At 45.5% G+C, this 16,765-nt stretch overlaps 1 protein-coding gene across 1 annotated transcript in view; it reads right to left on the minus strand.

Moving 5' to 3' along the window:
• Positions 1–503: 503 nt before the first annotated feature.
• The window catches only part of LOC134226036 (peroxisomal ATPase PEX1), a 45,610-nt gene continuing 29,348 nt past the window's right edge, over positions 504–16,765 (minus strand). The window contains exons 10-11 of the mRNA XM_062706551.1: positions 842–945; positions 504–748 (exon numbers count right to left, since the gene is read on the minus strand). Coding sequence (XP_062562535.1) covers positions 679–748; positions 842–945 — 174 coding nt within the window. The 3' untranslated portion in view covers positions 504–678. The remainder of the gene's footprint in view (positions 749–841; positions 946–16,765) is intronic.

Below are 16,765 nucleotides of genomic sequence, written 5' to 3' on the forward strand. Positions count from 1 at the left end.
TTTCAGTAGCCGTCGTGGAGAGAGGGTTCGAAGTAAGCTATTTTATAACACTTTTCATTTTCTTTCTTCGTATTTAGAATTGAATATATATGATTATTGCAGAAAGAGCTGGTTCACAAATTACGTAACGCTTTTTATATAAAAAAGGGTTATTCACGCGAATGTACAATATCTCAGAAACAAAATGTTCTAGTAAGGATGGGTGAAGTTGAATTAGACGATATAAACATTACGGGGTTTTCGAAATAAAAATCAACCAGAATAATTTGATTCCGAGTGAATTTTTCTGATGAACTTGGTTGAACTTGAATCTTGTTCTAGTCTAGGAAATTGTCGAGTCTTGATATCAATTGACATTTGACGATGTTGTGCCGTATGATATACGAAGTCATCATATATTACATAGTAACTTAGCTTAGAAACCACAGTTATTAACGAATAGACTTTTAAGGTTTCATCAAACTTCAAAGGATGTCATCGCGAATAAATTTCACCAAACAATGTTTATAATATAAAATAATTGCATGTCTTTTATGAAAAAACCACAATAACTGCATTGCTAAAAGCCCTGTACCAAAATAGAAACCAACTTACCAACCTATAACAACCAATCAGAAGTCGTGCCCATTCGCCCCAAACCTGCTCAGCGAATGTGTTTTTGTGTTAAGAGAACCCTTCCTATGCAAGGGTGGCCCGCTTAGCAACAAAATCTCTCGACGGAGGTTCTTTATTTGTGAACCGAGCGTATCTGCGAAATGTGTAATATGGGATAAGAAAACTCATGCATTGAGAACCAACGAGAAGCAAACGCAAGAATGCTTAACGTGTGAATCCTACTTACGTGTCCTTGTATTTCTGCACGTCCTGTGGGCTCAATGACGGGCGGGTGCTGGCAAAGGCTTCCAATAAATGTCGCTGGCTAATCGTTATCTTCTCGGGAACATGCTGTGTGCGAGGCAAGAAAGGAAGCGAAAGAAGACAAACGTATTAAAGGAGTATCGTTTCATGATCGGCTATTAAAATCAGCTTTGTGGCGAGAATAAAGAAGGGTGTTAGAGACGGGGAAGAACAGTCAAATGAAGGCAAAACCATTTCATAGTCTTTTTTCTAGCTGGTATGGCTTGAGGAGTTCTGAGATATTTTTTAGTAAATAACAAAATTAAAAAACGGTATCCAATCTCGGTGATCGTCATCAACTTTCGGAATTTTTCACTAGATTTGTCAAAATTCAACAAGGTATAGGTATAGTTACCAGTTTTGGCCATGTTTCTAATTTGACCAGTTTCTCGCCTCACTCCGAAAATAAAGATTTTTTCGAGGGTTTCATTAGCTGTAACAGGAGACATATCCCTTATGCTTCTTTGCTGTGGAAACTAATCGATAGTTTTTGGAAAATATGCAACTTACTTGATGGGCTACAGCTCTTCGATGAACCTACGCCGAATGGAGTATCCTTCTCCACTGGACTCGATCCTGGGCCAATCGCTTCCAGTCGCCCTGAACATTGAGCGCCCTCAGGTCCTCTTCAACTGCAAAAAGCCATCGTGTACGCGGCCTTCCACGAAGCCTGCGGCCTCTTCCGGGTTCTCTACTAAATATTATCTTCGCTTGTCGTTCTTCCGGCATACGAACAACGTGACCAGCCCACCGTAGTCTGCCGTGTTGCATAAGCTTAATAATATCCAGCCCTTTATACACCTGGTACAATTCGTGATTCATGCGACGCCGCCAGATACCGTTCTCCTGTTTACCGCCGAGTATTGTCCGCAGCACCTTACGCTCAAACACTCCGAGAGCTCTCCGATCAGCCTCCTTTAACGTCCATGTCTCATGGCCGTATAAAGCCACCGGAAGGATCAGAGTAGTATACAGCGCGAGTTTTGTTTTCGTTTGCAGACTACGGGACTTAAGCTGGTTACGAAGTCCGTAATAAGCCCTATTTGCAGCTGCAATACGCCTTTTCACCTCGCGGGTAACATCATTATCGCACGTCACTAATGTTCCAAGATACACAAATTCTTCTACCACTTCAAATTTTTCACCATCCAGCACTATTTCGCTACCACCACCACTAATGAACCCACGTTGATTGCCAGCGACCATGTACTTCGTTTTGCTGGTATTGATCGTGAGTCCAATCCTCGCTGTCTCCCTCTTAAAAGGCGCAAAAGCCTCTTCCACGGCGCGGCGATCAATTCCGATAATATCGATATCGTCCGCAAATCCCAGGAGCATATGCGATTTTGTGATAATGGTACCGCTTCTTTGCACACCAGCTCTCCTAATCGCTCCCTCGAGCGCTATATTGAACAGTAGGTTCGAGAGTGCATCACCCTGCTTTAATCCATCTAAGGTAACAAATGACGTCGATATTTCATCCGCAACCCTTACACTTGATTTCGATCCGTCCAACGTTATACGAATCAGCCGTATCAGTTTCGCCGGAAAACCATGTTCAAGCATAATTTGCCATAATTCATTCCGTTTCACTGAGTCGTACGCCGCCTTGAAATCAATAAACAGATGATGTGTCTGCAAGTTGTACTCCCGGAATTTATCAAGGATTTGTCTCAGGGTAAACATTTGATCCGTCGTTGATCGGCCCTCACGAAAACCTGCTTGGTATTCGCCGACGAAGGACTCTTCAAGAGGTCTCAATCTGTTGAACAGAATACGGGACATAATTTTGTACGCCGAATTAAGGAGGGTTATTCCTCGGTAATTGGCGCACTCCAGTCTGTGCCCTTTCTTAAACAGAGGGCAAATGAGGCCGTCCAACCAGCTAGCAGGCATTTCCTCGTCTTCCCATATTTTCGACATAATATGGTGCAGAACTTCATAAAGCTGCTCACTGCCATGTTTGAGAAGTTCAGCCGGGAGCTGATCCTTCCCCGCAGCCTTATTGTTTTCAGCTCTTTGACAGCTTTTTAACCTCATCTAGTGTAGGTGACTCCACAGCTTGTCCATCGTCGCTAATATTTATTCTGTTCACCGATGCACCGTCACTTCCTCCATTCAACAAAGTCTCGAAGTGTTGCTTCCACCTGGCAGCCACTTCAGTTTTATCTGTCAGCAAATTCCCTTGTTGGTCGTTGCACATGACGGGAGATGGCGCTGTCTTTCTCCGCACGCCATTGACAGACTCATAAAACCTCCGCATATCGTTCTGCTCCATTTTTCCTGCGCCTCACTAATCACTTGTTCTTCGTACTCTTTTTTTTCCTGCGGTGGGTTCGTTTTTCGGCTGCTCTTGCTTCCTTGTACCGATCTCTATTCGATCGGGTACCTGACACCAACATCCGGCTTCTGGCAACGTTCTTCTCGTCTGTCACTCTCTGGCACTCCACATCGAACCATCCCTGTCCTGGGTCTCCTCTGTGCAGTGCCTACCACTTCTCGTGCTGTTGTGCCCACCGCTCCATGGATCGACTCCCATAGATCGTTGATGTTGTCGCTAACGTTGATTGCACTTATCCGTTCGTCGAGCTTCTGGCGGTACTCAGCCGATACACCTTCCGCCGACAATCGCTGGATATTGTAACGCATCGTTCGCTGTGATCTTTCGTTCGATATAGTTGACAACCGTGATCGAATTTTACTGACAACGAGGTAGTGATCAGAGTCAATGTTCGGACCTCTGAATGTCCGCACATCGATAACATCCGAGAAATGGCGCCCATCCACCAGAACATGGTCTATCTGGTTGCAAGTTTCACCATTTGGGTGTCTCCAGGTGTGCTTTCGGATGTTCTTTCGTGCGAAGTAGGTGCTACTGATGGCCATCCCTCTGGCAGCAGCAAAATTTACTAGCCGTAGGCCGTTGTCATTGGTAGCGGAGTGAAGGCTCTCCCTACCGATTATGGGACGGAAAAAGTCCTCTCTACCGACCTGAGCGTTAGCGTCTCCGATAACAATTTTCACGTCATGCTTTGGGCACTCTCCATAGGCTTTATCAAGACATTCATAAAACGTGTCCTTCACGTCGTCGGATTTATCGTTTGTCGGTGCGTACACGTTGATTAGGCTGTAATTGAAGAATTTGCCCTGTATCATCAACACACAGATTCGTTCGCTAATGGGTTTCCACCGCATCACTCGCTTCATCTACTTTCCCATCACTACGAAACCAACTCCATGTTCTGCTTTTCCGCCGCCGCTGTGATAGATGTTATACTTGGATGCAGTGTTGGTCGTGGGGTCCACGGCTCGTAATTCACGTTCTCCGGATCTAAGCCATCGGACTTCTTGAATAGCGGCCACGTTCACTCCAACTTTCTGTAGTTCACGAGCCAGAAGGCTCACTCGTCCAGGTTCATTTAGGGTCCTGACATTCCAGGTACCGAGTTTCCAATCATAGTCCTTATTTCGTTGCCGGGTCGGTTGCCAAAAATAACGTTCTCTTTTTCTTCTATCTCCATTTTTCGTGGTATTTGAGAGGCTTCAGTAAGCTACCTTACCGGGGTCGCGTTACCTACATCGCGATGATGGGGCTGCCACCTTAGGTATAGCTGACGCGATACAGCATTTCGTTAATCAGCCGCTGGGTACCAGGCAGACGCTGTTTGAGCCGCACCTCCTGATGAACAGACGCTCGAGGCGTACCTTCTCACTCTAGCTGATGTCAGAAGGACAACAGTGCCCAGGCTGCACTACCAGCTAAGTACACAACCCTTAGCTGGCGGTCTTTTGTCATCGGACGACCCGTGGAAGCGTGAGATAGGGACTTGTGGGGACCAGAGCTCTGTTGGGCGCTCCTTCCTTGATGTCAACCCACCATTTTGCAGCCCATGCAACTATGTTGGCCAAATTAAACTATTGTATGAAACTATTGAATTCTCAACAATCACAAAATTTTAAAACTCGGGTAAGATACGATAAAATTTCTAAATCTTTCGCATTAAAGGAGATGTAAAATTAACCGTCTTCGATTTTCGGCACTGGTTTTAAATAAAACAATACTTTGAAGTGCATTAAAACGACGCTTTCAAGAAAAGGCACTATCCGTCCGGCGCGGTTGGTTTATTGATTGGAACTGACTAATTACAGAGTTAGGCGACTTTCTCCCCTCTTCGCGCTAGCTAAGAGTTGGGCAGAGAATACTGCAAAAGAGATGAGAAGGTATCATCTCTATCCTACATTGGATGCTGTAAGATAGCCTGATTATCACAATCTCAGGGAAGCTGAGAATTGCACAGTGGTTCTGATGAAGGAATGGTTAATTTTAGTTACAGTCGCTTTACAGATATTTTACATCACCGGCCGCCTTGAAATACGCGGGATTTCAAACCTAAACTTATAGATAACATCTTGACTTATCAATCTAAGCTTTACAACATTCAATTTCACAGTACATTAAACGATACAAAACAATTTAGCCGAGACTGCCCTCATACGAATATGATCTTTAGTGCTTCCAGAAGATGACTTTTTGTTACGACTCCTGTTGACGACTCTCGTTGTTGACCCGCTGCATAGCGACTCTTGCAGAACTTCTGACGTGACGTTCGTGTGGACCGGAGCAGTGTGACATTGGGTTCACATCCTTCTTGCATATTGAGATGTACATCTGAGTAATGGTGACGTGTTGAGGAGTTGACGTAACCTTGCGTGATCATCCTATGCATCATCCTTCCAGCGTACTCGTAATGACGATGATAGCTTGACGTTTTTCGAATCAATACATGAAACCATAATGTGCGCATCATAATGGAAACAAACCGGTTCTCAACCGGTATGATGGAAGTTGTCATCTAAGGGAATCGAGAATTGAGCAGCGAGGCAATGAGTGAAACAACAAGGCATCGCATCGTGGTAGAGTCGCAGAGCCTCCGGAGCAGGCAGGCAGCTATGGCGGACGAAGCACTTAACTGGTATGCGGGGACCGGCTGGTCCCCGCAGGTGCACCTGCACCTATGTTGATGTGATGACATCCAGGACACTGATGGACATCTTAGTGGAGGCGCATACCCTCCTGTAGACGTAGACGGCTATGGCGGACGGAACATTCTTTGAGTTTTTTCATCATTCATTGAAACACAAATACTTAACTGGAGTGCGGGGACCGGTTGGCCCCCGCAGGCGCTCCTGCGCCTAGTTGGAGGACTCTTGGGTCCTCTAATCGTGTAGCAAGTTAGTGTTTTCACGAATGGGCAAAACGCATATTTTGGAAATTGTCCGAGTAAACGTGCCGTCCTTAGTTTTTACCGCCACCGCCTTTATGTTTCCATCCGCTCCTGCGTGGATTTGTACCACTCGACCGAGCAACCATTTTAGAAAAGGCATGTTGTCTTCATTTATGAGAACCATTGTTCTCACGCTCAAATAGCTCTTTCTCTTTGGCCACTTCGCCCTGTTATTTAGATCGGACAAGTACTGCGGTGACCATTTTGACCAGATATATTGAACAAACGCCTGTGCTTGCTTCCACCTTGGCAGTTGGTTGTCTGGTAGCTCTGGAACTGATGGCTCTGGTATCGCTACAAGAGACCACTGGATGAGGAAATGTCCAGGTGTCAACACATCCATGTCCCCTGGATCGTTTCTTAACGGTGTAAGAGGCCGTGAATTGAGGCACGCTTCGATTTGCACCAAAATGGTCTGCAGTTCGTCTTGAGTCACGATCTTCAAACCGATTGTCCTTCTCAAATGGTGCTTCATCGATTTTACAGCAGTCTCCCAGAGGCCACCGAAATTCAATGACTTAGGAGGAATGAAGCAAAACTCGATTCCTTTGTCGGCTGCTGTGGACACGATTGCTTTCTGCGCTTGCTCCGTCATGAAGAGCTGCTGGAGTTCATCTAGTTTGCGTCTCGCTCCCACAAAATTGGTTGCGTCATCGCACATGATAACTTCTGGGATGTCCCTTCTGACAGTGAATCGTTTCAGAGCACTTATAAAGGCCATCGTAGTCAAATCGGCTACCATCTCGATATGGACGGCTTTAGTCACCAGACAGACAAAAATTGCCGTGAAATATTTAACCATGACCCTCTTCCGGAATGGGTAATTATCTTGGAAGGGGCCACAGTAATCCACGCCAACTCGAAGAAATGGTGGCGCAGGTGTCACTCGAATTGTCGGCAAATCAGCCATTAGCTGTTCCTGCACGCTGGGTTTGTTGCGAAAACATGTAACACAATCGTGAATGAATCTGCGTGCCAGGCTTCTGATGCTAAGAATCCAATATCTCTCCCTAACGCTGGCGATCAATAGCTGCTGACCGGCATGAAGAAGTTGCTTGTGGTAGTAACGCATTATAAGCAATGATAGAGGATGATTCTTGTCGAATATGATGGGATGCTTTCTGTTCGCCGAGATTGGAGCATTTTCCAGCCGGCCGCCGACTCGAATTATGCCTTGGATTTAATGAAACGATACGGTATGTAGATTTCACTTCTCCTCTTCTGTTCAAATCCATAATCTCTTGATCAAAACATTCTCGTTGAGCGATGAGCGTGAGTCTACGAATGGCTCCTTCCCATTCCACGTGTGTAAGTGGCCCGATACGTCTGTTTGAGCGATCAGCTTGGAGCGTGTTGTCCTTGAATCTGATCCACCATGCAACAATATTCACTAGCGTATGGAACGACGACGTCCGAGTGAAGATAACTCCTTGACTACAGCAGCAACAGTTTGATATGGATGTACATTCTCCTCTAACAGTGCTGCGTCTACTTGCGATCTGGACACCGCGATAGTTGTTGGCCAGCTCGACTTGTCTTTCAGCATCCAGCTAGAGCCGCTCCACCAGAGGGAACAGTTCTTGAGCTGCTCCGGAGTTGCTCCTCGTGATATTAAATCGGCTGGATTATCTATGCCAGGGACGTGGCTCCACTGTCCTTTTTTCGTCAAATGCTGCACTTCGGACACTCGATTCGCTACAAACATCTGCCTGCGTGATGGAATAGAAGCTAGCCAGTACAGGACAATCATAGAGTCCGTCCAAAAGTAGGCCTCAAACGAACTCGGAATACTTTTTGAAACTGCTTCGTACACGTGGGCTAGCAGCAAGGTAGATGACAGTTCAAGCCTGGGGATGGTTTGCAGCTTTCTTTTCTTCTTGGTTGAACCTTCCAAAGGCGCCACCCTGGATTTTGCTATCAGCAGACGTGATGTTATCTCTCCATCCCAATGTACGCATCGTATGTAGATACATGCACCGTATGCTTTTGTGGAGGCATCGCAAAACCCATGCAGTTCGACCGACTTGAGTTCCTTACGAAATCCGATCCATCGAGGAATCTGCAGCTAGTTCTTCGTATCATGATATCTTAATCATCCACAGATGCTGAATGAATATTTTTCCGGACACAATAACTGGCCCAATGAGACCACTTGGAACGAAAATTCTTGCAAGGTCAGAGACAGCGACGCATTTCGTTATGGCAGATTCATTCCACTCAGGTGCTTTGAAGTTGAAAAAATCTGATTGAGGCTCCCACACAAGCCCCAAGGTCTTGATTGCTGCACTTGAACCATCTAACTCGAAAGAAGTTCTTTCCCCAGACAACCAGAATGCGTGCATAATAGAATTGTTTTTTCTGTTATGCGATGCCTATGCGCACAATTTTCATCGCACACCAGTCGCGGAAACGCTTTTTACGTACAAAAGTGGAGGCGATATATGTGTATTTCTTATCCGACGTTGCACGGTAGTATATGCGATGGACACGAATTTTATGCGAGTTTGTTCGTTATACATTGCGATGTGGTTTGTGATAACAAGCTGTGTTTGACAGATAATCCGATTTCATTTGAGTTTGTTTGTAGAAATATGCTATGTCAACAAATGAAGCTAGAATAAACTCGAAAAATAGCCTACTGTGCGGGAAAATTTATAAATAAATAGATGAGCTTTGCACCACAATGGGATTTTGATGAAATTTGGATCGGTAAACGATTTTAATCGTGCATTGTTATGCGATGATGGGATCGGTAGGAGAGTCACGCCAGAAAGTCCTCTGCAATCTACGATCACTAGGCTGTACTAGTACCATACAGTACATTTTTTCGACGTCGGCCACTATCGCGTATTGATTCCATCGAAAGCGTGTGACAATGGATATCAGATCATCTTGTACTGTGGGCCCAACCATAAGGGCATTGTTGAGTGACACTCCGCTGGTCGTTGCACAAGACGCATCAAAGACGACCCGAAGTTTTGTTGTGGTGCTATCTGGCTTCAGGATGCAGTGATGAGGAATGTAGTCCTCCTTCCTCCTCGTAATTCAGCTCTACCATGTGACCCAGTCGACGATACTCATGGATGAATTCCTTGTACATCCTTTTCGTTTCTGGGCTTGCCTCCAGTCTCTTCTCTAGGCTCAAAAAACGTTTCAGTGCTGTGGCCCTTGAGTCTCCCAATCGTTGGATGAGAAACTCCTTCTTCGGTAGCGTTACAACAAATCTAATTGGTTGCATAGCGAATTGTTGTTCTGTCGTATATGGCCTCACATATTGATTCCACGACTGATAAAACGCGAATTCGATCGACAGGTTTCCAGTTCCCAAAAACGCTTGACTAACTGATCCACTTGGTCCGTGCAAAAATTGGCAACCATTGGTCTCACAATACTCGCTTCGTCTGGTGCCGCACACAATCCATCCCAACTCTGTATTTAGCAGTAAAGGTCCATCCTGCTGAGGTTTCAGCTTCTCGGTTGATAATACTCCATAAAACAATCCTGCACCCACGATGATGTCCACCACATTAGGTACGCAGAAAGTTGGATCTGCTAGCACGATGTCTTCAGGTAACTGCAATTTCTCACGGTTGATTCTCGCGCTAGGTAGAACGGTTGTCACTTGCGGAAGAACGTAGAACTTCTCCTCCTTGGTGAATTCAGATATTCTTGAGTGAAGGTGAGCAGTGACCGATTGTTTACACCTTCTCGTAGCCTGGCCAATGCCGCTTACTGAGAAAGACTCCTTGGCTCTTCTAAACTTCAGCTTCTGCGACAGGTTCTCCGACATAAAACTGGACTGGGAACCACTGTCCAGTAAGACTCGAGCGAGCATAGTACTGCCAAAACTATCTTCAACAATAACTACTGCAGTTGCAAGTAGAGCTGGTCGATCTGATTTGTTGTCAGAAAGAGATGCATTGTAGCTTGTACTTTGGGGTTGTGTTGTTGGTGGTGTTTCGTGTTGCGTGTTTTGTATGCTTGTGAGTAGAGATGGTCGGGTTTCACATTTTGCAAACCCGAACCCGACCCGAACCCGATTTAGAAATTCCTTTCAAACCCGGACCCGACCCGAACCCGGAATGAAAACTCTTATCGAACCCGAACCGGCCCGTATCCGACAATTTGTGCAGTCCTAAACCCGAGCTGGACCCGAACATTTTTTTTTGCAGAAAACTCAAACTATATATTTTAAATTTCTCTTTACACCCAAAAGGGTATAGACCCAAACAACGAACAAGCCCTAAAATTACCAGAAACGAATAAAACAATATTCAATACTTTATTTCTCGTTGACAGCTAGGTCTCGGTGCGAACAGAAGCTTTTGTTCTTGCTACATGTGCCACTGTTTACGTATATTCGAGGTTCTTTTTTCACTTTTCTCGCCAATCGTGGAGATCGCTACCATCGGTTCTCAGTGCCCTGCACATAAATCTGTCCGCGTGTTCCTGCTTCCGACGTTTTACCGGGAACTGCAGTCGTTTTTCAACCAAAATACTTGACGCGACGCGAGTGTGCTTTTTTCTAATTGCCAGCTGCAAACGTCAAACGAACAGTGTTGTTTTCGTGATACCGTAAAGTGGAGTACCTCTGAACTTCAACCACAAAAGTGAACATAGTTCATAGTTGGCATAGCTGAAATACTTTCCTGCTGAGGGGAGACAGTCTTTCCGACTAATTTCACCGGATTGCCAACCATGGAGTTGGCACCGGATGCCTTTCCCCCCATCAGTGATCTTCGATGGAGACTTTGCTGGTGCACGACTGCCAAGCTATCTGGACAAAAATGGAACATCTGGAGCAATCCAAGTCCTAAGACTGGAAGCTTGCAATGGATCACTACCAAGCGACCCTTTCCTGCTACGTAAATCTGTTGAAATGTGCGTGGGTACGAAAATAGACGGAGCCTTCCCGGAAGGAAACGAGGGAATAACATACGCATTAAAAGTTCGCAGCTCAGCACAGGTAGCAAAACTGCTGAAGCTGACTTCTTTATCAGATGGAACTGAAATTAAAATCTCCGAGCACCCAACTCTCAACACCTCTCGCTGTATTGTCAACTGCAGTTCTGTTTCAAGCCTTAATGATGAAACTGTCCTGGAAGGTCTTGCTAACCAAGGTGTCCGAAGCATTCGTCGTATCAAACGAAGAGTTGGAGACAAAGAAGAAAACACGTCAACGATTATTCTCACAATCAGTGGAACCGTGATTCCCTCTCACGTGGATTTTGGCTGGATCAGGTGCAAAACTCGTCCATACTATCCCACCCCCATGCAATGCTACAATTGCTGGGGGTTCGGACATACTAGCAAACGTTGTAAACAACCTAAACCTACCTGTGGAATTTGCTCGCAAGAACATGCCGTTGACAAGGAAACTAAATGTGCTGCAGAAGATTTCTGTAAACGCTGCGACCAACACAACCATCCGCTATCCAGTAAAAGATGCCCAACGTATTGCAAGGAAACCGAGATCCAACGAATTCGGGTTAACTTGGGTATATCCTACTCGCAAGCCAAACGTCATTACGACCAAACTCACGGACAAAACAGCTACTCCAAAATTACAGCAGCAGGAAAAGACCAGACAATTACCGAATTATCCTCTAAGGTGGACAAACTTCAACATGAGATGGAAAGGAAGAACAAAAGGATCGAGATTCTTGAATCGAGCAAAATGCTATCCGATAATGAAATGATCGAAGACCTGCTACAAAAGCTAGAAAATCTTACATCCGCAATGAAGCAGAAAGATGAACGCATTCGTGCCTTGAAACAGCCCTGCAGAGTGGCTCCCGTATTTCACTCGTCCGCAAGCACGGTACAATCGAAGACCTGGTCTCAAAAGTAACCAATCTTGAGACCAAACTGGAGCGCAAGGAAAAAGAAGTCAAGGTACTCCGTACAATCTTTGACAAACAGCAGCGGCAGAAGCAAGATTGGACCGCCGACAACTCGAAGAACGAGTCCGCACCGAAAAAGGACACGAAGCCGAAGAAGGAATGGAAACCTACCCCAATGTACGAAAGTGACACCAGCCCGATTGCCTGCTATACAACTACTGAAGAGAGAACCCCAAAAAGAGACCACCCTCCCACTGACTCGGATGACTCCTCCAGTCAAAGGAAAATTAAAGCTCTCACTTCCGACAGTGACATCTACGCTGACGTTTCCACCTACAGCGGCGACGACTGCATGTCGGAATGAAGAGGAAACGCCTCCAGTAATTTCTATACTGATCCTCTGTTTTTCGAAACATCATACTCTCATTTTTGCCATGGGCCCCGAAATGCATAAAAAAACTACGCTTTCTGCAAAAGAAGATAATACTGGTCGCTCAATCACCGAAATACTTTTACAATTCGACACTCATCATCCCAGCAACACAACCCATCCAAAACCCCCTCGGGACAATGGAGGACCCGCCGGTTCGGAAACTGAATCACCACCGGAACTAGCGAACCATTCTCTACATCCCAAGCATTTTGGAAGAAGTAGAATTAGAGGAAGAAAAGACCAACCACCCGCAAGATTTAGGACATTATCAACCGTCAACTCCATCGCAGCAGCTTACGACCGTGACCAACTGCTTAGGTTCGGCCCCACCGCCGTACCTTCAGCTGGTTCCTCTAGGCATATTCCCGTCGCTAACTTTAAAAAAACTTCGCTTCCGAGGCAGAACTAAGGACCTCCAACAGATCGTCAAACCCACGTAACGCAATCGCAGCTTCCCCATTCGTACTACAGTGGAACATAAATGGTTTCAACAACAATATCAGCGACCTTGAATGGCTCATCCAAAATAATCCACCAGTCGTCCTGGCCTTACAAGAAGTCCACCGTTCCAGTGTAGATAGACTCAACCGATCGCTAGGAGGAAAGTACCGTTGGGTATATAAAAGTAACGCAAACATCTATCACTCGGTGGCTATAGGAGTCCTGGCATCATTCCAATACTCTAGTATCCAGTTGTACACAAGTTTACCAATCGTAGCAGTGAGAATTAATTATCCGTTTCCCGTATCGATAGCGAGTGTGTACTTACCATGCGGAAAGATACCAGACCTACGAAACCAAATCCTCCAGGTACTGAAATCCATACAAGGACCAACATTAGTCTTAGGAGACTTTAACGGACATCATAATTCGTGGGGGAGTCCCATTTCGAATGCGAGAGGAATCACATTAGCAGAGACCGCCGAAGCACTAGATTTGGTACCACTCAATGACGGTTCCATAACCTTCACTAGTGGCCATCGTGAATCTGCAGTCGACGTATCACTAGCAAGCTCTGGTATCGTAAATCGGCTGCTCTGGCGTGTCGGTGACGACCCACTCGGAAGCGACCATCATCCAATCACAATATCACTCCAGGAACAAATACCAGAAATCACACGTCGCCCACGATGGCTGTATGAGCAAGCAGATTGGGCATCTTTCCAGACTATTATAGATGAAAGTCTTAACACAACCGAACAAAGCAGTATTTCCGATTTCATACAGACTATTCGACAAGCAGCAACCACAACGATTCCGATCACCAGTCCAAAACCAGGGCGCAGGGCCCTGGTATGGTGGTCACCGGTAACCAAACAAGCAACTAAAGCTAGGAGGAAAGCCCTACGTGCAGAAAAGCGTCTACCTGCTGATCACCCTAACAAAAGAAATGCAGTCGATTTATACAAACTAAAACGAAATGAATGCCGACAAATTATACGGGATGCTAAAGATCGCAGCTGGGAGTATTTCCTAGATGGAATAAACAGCAATCAATCGACGACAGTGCTATGGGGAAGGGTTAATGCTCTCAGTGGGAAACGTAAAGCTCGCGGTATGGCAATCTACCTTGAAGGTGTACTCACCCACGACCCTGCCATCATAGCTGATGAGCTTGGTCTGTACTTCTCATCTCTCTCATCCTTCGATACATATAGCGATGTTTTCATCCATCGGAAAAATGCCACCATAGATGATTTGGACAAAATGCTCATCCCGACCGATACAACGTGCCTGCCAATTAACGAACCGTTTCGTTTAAATGAGCTAGAAATGGCGCTATCCAGGTGCAAAGGCAAATCTGCCTGACCAGACGAAATAGGCTACCCAACCCTGAAGCATCTCACTCCCAATGGAAAGGCGACTCTATTACGACTGTTAAACAAGGAATGGTCCGACAATTCCCTACCACAAAACTGGAACCACAGCCTTGTAATCCCTATTCCGAAACATGGACTGTCTTCAAGAACACCTAAAAGCTTTCGACCGATATCATTGACATGCTGCATCAGCAAAGTTATGGAGAGAATGGTAAATCGTCGGCTCATCCACTTTCTCGAATCTAATGGGTATCTCGACCACAGGCAGCACGCCTTTCGCTCCGGCCACGGAACGGGTACGTATTTTGCAACTCTTAGTCAAGTTCTTCATGATGCCAAATCCGAGGATCAACACATCGAGCTTGCCACATTGGACCTGGCGAAAGCTTACAATCGAGCTTGGACACCCGGTGTTATACAGCAGCTCAGGAAATGGGGTCTATCAGGACACATTCTCCACTTCCTACGAAACTTCCTCCGTAAAAGAACCTTTCAAGTTTGTGTTGGCAATTACCGCTCGAAATATTTTGCTGACGATAATGGGGTCCCACAGGGCTCTGTCATTGCCGTCACGATCTTTCTGGTGGCAATTAATGGAATCTTCGTTAACCTTCCGAAAGAAATATACATCTTCGTATATGCAGATGACATCATGCTCATAGCTGTGGGTTCAACTGAGAAAGCTTTGCGGCGCAAGCTCCAAGCCGCTGTGAACGCTGTTGCCAAATGGGCAAACGAAGAAGGTTTCGATATCGCCACCGATAAAAGTGCTATAATGCACATTTGCAGTTCGTCTCATCGTCCCATGCGTTCAACGGTCTGCGTCAATAGACAAACAATCCCTTTGAAAAAATCGATTCGAGTATACTAGGTGTCTATCTGGATCGCCGTCTTACATTCCAAGATCAAGCAAGTAAAACAAAATTGTAAACCACGTTTGAATCTCTTACGCACCTTATCAAAACGTCATCAAATGAGCAACCGCGATGTACGGTTACGAGTATCCGAAGCAATCATCAACAGCAGATTACTCTACGGTATTGAACTAACCTGTCTATCAACTGACGCTTTGACAACAGCACTCGCACCCGTATATCATCAAGCAATTAGGATTACCTCCGGCCTGTTGCCTTCGACACCTTCTGATGCTACATGCGTAGAAAGTGGGAGGTTGCCCTTCAAGCTACTCATCGTTGATACCATCTGCAAACGAGCTACTAGCTTTATCGAGAAAACGGAACCATGTAGGGGTGGAGTTTTTCTCCTTGATGAGGCGAATCGACTCCTCGAAAATCATGCCAACAAGGTGCTCCCCCCGGTGGCCGAAATTCATTGGAATGGAGCCAGAAGTTGGAATTCGCCAAAACTGAACTTCGACATGTCAATCAAAAACCAATTTCGAGCAGGAACGAAATCTCATGCGCTATCTAAGTGTGTTGTAGAACTACTTGGTACCAAGTTCCGCAATTTTACGCTTCGATACACAGATGGTTCCAAATCTGGCGACAAGGTAGGGATAGGAGTCACCGATGCAGTAACAAGTCATTTCTTCCGTCTCCCAGAGGCATGCTCAGTTTTCTCGGCAGAAGTTGCTGCAATCCTCTTTGCTTGCACTACACCATCACCAAATCCGATTGTCGTACTGACAGACTCCGCCAGCGCCATTTCAGCGCTATCTTCCGGCGTAGCAAGCCATCCGTGGATTCAGGAGATCCAACTACAAGCACCTTCTGATACCGTCTTCCTTTGAATACCAGGGCACTGTGAGATTCGCGGCAATGAAGAAGCCGACCATCTAGCAGCTTTTGGTAGACGTTCAAATCTATTAACCAAGAATGTCCCCAGCCAGGATTTGAAAAAATGGATATCAGTCACTATTAGAAACTCATGGTATAATCAGCAATCCCATTTTCTACGGAAAATCAAAAATGATATCTGTCGCTGGGAAGACCCAAAGAAACACTCCGAGCAAAAAATCATCTCCAGGCTGAGAACTGGGCATACAAAAATTTCCCATAACATGGGGCACGCAAAATTCGGTTGAACATTTCATTATCAACTGTCCACAATATGAAGCGGCACGAGTCCTCCACGATATACCAAGTAGCATACGGACCGCACTCAACAACGATCCTGATAATATAGCCCGGCTGATAAATTTCCTGAAATATACTGGATTATACCAGAGCATCTAATCAAAGTTTTCACCATGTGCAGAAGTTTATAGGCAACGAGAGAAGACAACGCCCAACAAGGACCCACGTGAACTCACCTCGATCATCTCATGGCCATTTCTATTGTTATTTGAATTTCATTATAGTTAATATTGTAAACTCTTACTTGTTAGTATTGCCCAGGGGGGTTTAAAATGCCCTCTTCTTTCTCCACAGAGAAGAACCAGTCCAGGGCTGAAATTCTCTTGAATAAAGAAAAAAAAATACTTTATTTCTCAAACACGAACCCGACATTTTTTCATCTCACAAACCC

The sequence above is a fragment of the Armigeres subalbatus genome, chromosome 3 (genome assembly GCF_024139115.2).
Source record: "Armigeres subalbatus isolate Guangzhou_Male chromosome 3, GZ_Asu_2, whole genome shotgun sequence".
NCBI classification, from domain to species: Eukaryota; Metazoa; Arthropoda; class Insecta; order Diptera; family Culicidae; genus Armigeres; species Armigeres subalbatus.